The 5,000-nt window shown below is 39.3% G+C and overlaps 1 protein-coding gene across 1 annotated transcript in view; it reads left to right on the forward strand.

Moving 5' to 3' along the window:
- The window catches only part of LOC138046748 (protein canopy homolog 2-like), a 9,969-nt gene that overhangs the window by 3,133 nt on the left and 1,836 nt on the right, over positions 1 to 5,000 (forward strand). Inside the window, exons 3-5 of the mRNA XM_068893339.1 lie at positions 814 to 881; positions 1,945 to 1,992; positions 3,605 to 3,802. Of these exons, the coding sequence (XP_068749440.1) occupies positions 814 to 881; positions 1,945 to 1,992; positions 3,605 to 3,802 (314 nt within the window). The remainder of the gene's footprint in view (positions 1 to 813; positions 882 to 1,944; positions 1,993 to 3,604; positions 3,803 to 5,000) is intronic.

Here is a 5,000-nt window from a genome sequence, read left to right on the forward strand (position 1 = left end):
CGGTTGAAAAAGCATTGGCAGCAACTGCTGTCGTTTACACGGGCCATTTAAAGTCGGCCACGGGCTACTGCCGTGTTGCTTTCCCTCAACTTGTAAACACTAAGAAGTCTGGTAATAACTATTCCCAGGAGTTACCGCTTTTCAACCGAAAATGGTTGGAAAAGTGTTCCGTTGGGAAACCTCAACCGCTTCAACCGAAACCGGTTGCGGTTGAAATGGTTGATCCCAAGAGAACACGACCTAAGTTAAGTTGACATGCAAAAAATTACCATCTGGAAGAAGAGATATAAACAAGTGAAGTTGCAAAATCAGGAAAAATGAGGGGCTTACAAGATCAGCATGTGCGCATATGTCACCCGACCATTCGAGTCCGCACACAAGAGTAGCTACGGGCCAACACAATTGGATTTAAGTGACCATCAAATCGTTTGTGCAAAATTTTTGTAGTTTTCGTGAATAGGAGATGTATGTTTATACTATATATTAAGAATTAGAAGAAAGGTGAGCGAAATCTGCGGTATTTCTTTCTTTCCGGTGAACCATTTTGATTCAAGAGCTGATGAGAGCAACTTTAGAATAATTTATTGCATGTGAGGCTTGCATGCACATGTTCATCTGAAAACCCTTTTAGCCTCCTTAAACTAAACTAAGCTAAGGAATTATGGCAATGTCGTTCACAAGTCTTTTTTCATAATTTACTATAACAACTGGTCAGACTTGTTTCGTAAAGGTGGGTGCACAGTGCACTCTACTTAAGTTCAACATGATCTCAACAGATTGTTTTAAAATTCAAACGGAGAATTGCTTTTTCAGTGTGTCGTATAATTGCTGACGAGCTTCAATGGGAAATTAGCCAAGTTGATCCAAGAAAAACTCTAGAGGTAGGCTTAGAAAATTATCAATCTTTTTTCACATTTTGACATCTCGCATTTCCAGGACAACTCTTCTCTTTATCATTCTTTCCTTTCTTCCTCTGCTTGACTTGGAAAGAGGAAAGTACATTGAAGACATTTTCCATACTTTTTTAAAATTTAAACAATTTTAATTATTGAGTACATTAATCCCAAGAGCTTCTGATGGTTCATCACAAGGAGACAATGTAGAATAAAGCATATAATTAATTACTGCAAAACACTGTGGGGGGGGGGGGGAACTTACAATGAAAAACTTTTCATCTTGTGTGTAATAGAGCAGTCCTGCTATTAATAGATAAAGGGGTTTAGGTCTCATCAACACTTATCTGAATATTCTTTGCGGATTCACCTTACATCCACATGTATCTGATGAATCGGGCATACGAATCCGCAACTTTTTTAATCCACTCTCCAGAGTGGAAATTTTTGAATGGGGAAAGATTTTAGAATTGTGTGGACAATCAAATCCGCATACTTTCATTCCAATGATGTTACAAACTCAGATCCAGCTTGTATTTCATAAATATTCAATATGGCCCCTAAACGAAATGTTATCACTTCTCTTGCTGCCAACTTGCACCATGATGGCGCATGCTCTGTTGAGAAAAGTCACAGAGGAGTCCTGGATACTAGAACAAAGCCGGATACATGTGGATGGGCAAATTCGACTTGAATGTGTTACCGGTAGACGTGAAAATTTTTTAATCTAATTGGATTGATGTGGTTAATTGACCACCATAGAGAAATTTGAAAGCTGAGTCGTTTTCAGTGCTGGCCCTTTGTTAGAGAGAATTTGGACCAGTCATCAACATAGTTGATAATCCCATTTCTGCTATTATTGCGCCCTCATTTTCAAAAATCAGCCAGAAGGTCATGTTTGTCATTACTAATTTTTAAAGACAAAGATAATATTTGCTTAAAATATAGTTTAATATTCCAGACCTGTAGTATCAATGGTAGTTTCCATCACCAGTCACCAACATTTAATTCACTCCTAACTGATGAAGGCAAATTTACACTCTGTTTACAGGTTGAGAGTTTTAGAGTGGACCCGAGAGGAAATCAAAACACTAAGAAGGTATTTGATTTGAGTAACATTGCTGGATTTACTTTGAATAAAGCCCCGTGCATTTCGGACGCAACATTGTTTGTCAACAACTCCCAACATTGTTGGGTGTTACATGTTGCATCTGTTTGCATGTTGTTGCGTGTTGTTGTGCGGAGTCTGAAACTTTTGAGCCAACAACTCCCAACATTTCTTTTGTTCCGTGATCGCCAAAGCATACATGTAACGCAACAAGGTTGGACCCGTTTGCACAGCTCTCCCAACATTGTTGGACCCGTTTGCACAGCTCTTCCAACATTCTTGGAACCACGCATGCGCATTACATATTGTCTCCATGGAGATAGCAATGCATTGACATGTTGAAAACAAGATGGCAGCCAAATTTTTACAAAGTGTTATGGTCGTATCTTTCCCGTAATACACTGCACGTTGTTACATTGTTCGGGATTTTTTGCGTCCGTTTGCACGCAACTGCCAACAACATCCAACATCTGCAGAACCAACAACTCACAACAATGTCAGGAGTTGTTGCGTTCATTTGCACGGAGCTTACCATTGACCGGCATTAATTAACATTAACAATATTGAAAAGAGAAAGTTAAAACAATGTCTTCTTGTAATGTAACTTTAAAGTGAGTTCACAAGTTTAATTTGTATAGTATCAATCAACGGATTAACGCAAATAAAATAAAATCAAATGTTGGTTTCAGAGAAGAGGGGAAAACTGAAGCACCCGTAGAAAATAGAGAACCAACAAACTCAACTCACTTATGACGCCCAGTCTGGGAATTAACCATACAGTGCCAAAAAAAAAAAATTTTCTTGCTGATGTGAGAAAAAATACACGTGCGTCACGCATGTGAGAAAATCACTTTGCCATACTGTGCAAAACGACGTAAAAAAGACCAAATTAAAGGTTTTTAGGGCAACGTAAGCTTACAGCACTGAATCGTTCGGTTTCTGTCTTAGACTGGCAGGATTTCGTGCCAAACGTAACTTGGCGAACGTTTATCATTTCAAAGTGGAACCTATCAACTTTTTGTAATTTCAAGAATGTATTTTCTTTTCCGATAGTGGCTCGGGGATGCTTGGAAAATTTCGACGATCTCCCGTTTACAATTTGGATGCTCTACCGTCGAGCTATAAGAGGCTCGTGGTCGCTATGTAGGTCACTAAAATGGGCAGGTTGTTGGGACAATTCTCCCACCTCACTGTCGGACTGAAATTATACGAGTAGCCCAAAAATTACATGTAAAAAAAAAAAAAGAATTCTTTTGACTCGTGCAAACAAGTTAGTCATTCCATTACACTTGCATCCCCAACTATGTTTTAGATGCGCAACATTTGACTCTACTAATTTTAATTTAAAATCTATATTTGCCTCACCACGACAATAATCTGCATCAATTGTGTGGAATTGTGTATGCATTGTAGTACCTCCGGCACACCATTTTATTCTGTAAACATAATCTGTAAAACGGGGAACTTTTAGCTTTCTAGTTCAGGGGGCCAGTACTCCTTTTTATTTTGAGTTACCTGTACCTATCATAAAAAGAAAAAAGAGTAAAAAATTCGCCTTAACGTGTACAAATAAATGTTGTTTTTGTTGTTTCATTCTTTACAGATTCAATATGCAAGATCAGAGACTCACCTTATAGAACAACTAGATAGCATGTGTGAAAAAATGAACTCTTATGCGGAGTCGACGGATCCCAAAACTGGAAAGAAGACCTACATCAGGACGAGCTCCCGGTCAGGGGAAGCCGTTACACTCAGCAATGTTGCAATAAGTGGAGATATATCACAAAAACTTAAACATGCGGTAGGTTTCATAGCTATAGTTAAAGCACCGTTACCTTGGTGATGGCTCAGAGAGAGCAATGGCAGCTCATGCCTGTCTAAGGATTTGCTACTTATTTCTAGGAACATGGTAGGTATTTAAAAGGGTTAGCGTTATTAGTTTTGGGTAGGGGTAGATGATGATGGGCCTTCTGGCTCGAAAGCAGAGACTTTTAGTTTTTTAAATGCAATGGGCCATTTACAACAAACTGGTCACATGACTCGTAAACAGGATATTCAATCTCTCTCTATTATATATTGTTGGTTTTAAAAGAACACGCCTTTAGCCGATATAACGCGCGCTCTGATTGGCTAAGAGCAGCTAAGCGCGAGGGCATTATTCTCCCCTAATGCCCGCTGGCCGATTATGGATTATGCAAATTAGTTTTTAGAACCGTTCTGTTCGCCATATAATAAACAGCTTAATAACCTCGATCGTTCGGCCGTTACAGCAAAATTTCGAACCTCGGCCTGGCTGTATTGATCTCGCTATCGCTCGGTAAACACGGCCAGGCCTCAGTTTGAGATTTTGCTGTAACGAATGACCTCACTCCCGGTTATTAAGTAATTATCCCAGCACGTGCGTCCTATTTTTTGGTACATTTCTTGGCCATGGTCCTCATTAAACCACGTGGTATGACCCCAAATATGAGGTTAGGTTGATAACATAAACACTGGACGATAAATTCTCTTTTTTTTCTTACTGTTAACGCTCAGTATTCCAATTTCGTTCTACGACAATTAGTACTCATTTACATGAGAAACTAGTAGTTGTAATCTGGCCCGGTAAGGAGAAATAATATTTTCTGCTGACGTTTTCGTTTCTCGTCGACGACATTGTTGCTCAGGGCCCCAAACGTTTACCCTGAAATTTGGGTCGGTTGGTCGGAGTTAAAAAAAAAAAAACAACAACAAAAAAGAAAACAGAAGCAACCATTAAAAAAAAAACAGTTTCAACCCGCAGGAAAGAGTCGAGTGGTTGGGGGTTAGAAACGAGTAGACAGTTAGTGTTACCAGATATACCTATCACCAGGGACTCTAGAAATGGTTAAAATAAATCTAACTTTACTTCACAGCAATCTTAACATATAACATAACTCAAAGAGTCAAGTGATAGTTTGACCGTAATGCACCTATCAATGTTAAGCCAGATGGAGGAAGGGAGGGGGTCGGGGGGTCGG

Source organism: Montipora capricornis, chromosome 1, assembly GCF_036669925.1.
Source record: "Montipora capricornis isolate CH-2021 chromosome 1, ASM3666992v2, whole genome shotgun sequence".
Taxonomy (NCBI): Eukaryota; Metazoa; Cnidaria; class Anthozoa; order Scleractinia; family Acroporidae; genus Montipora; species Montipora capricornis.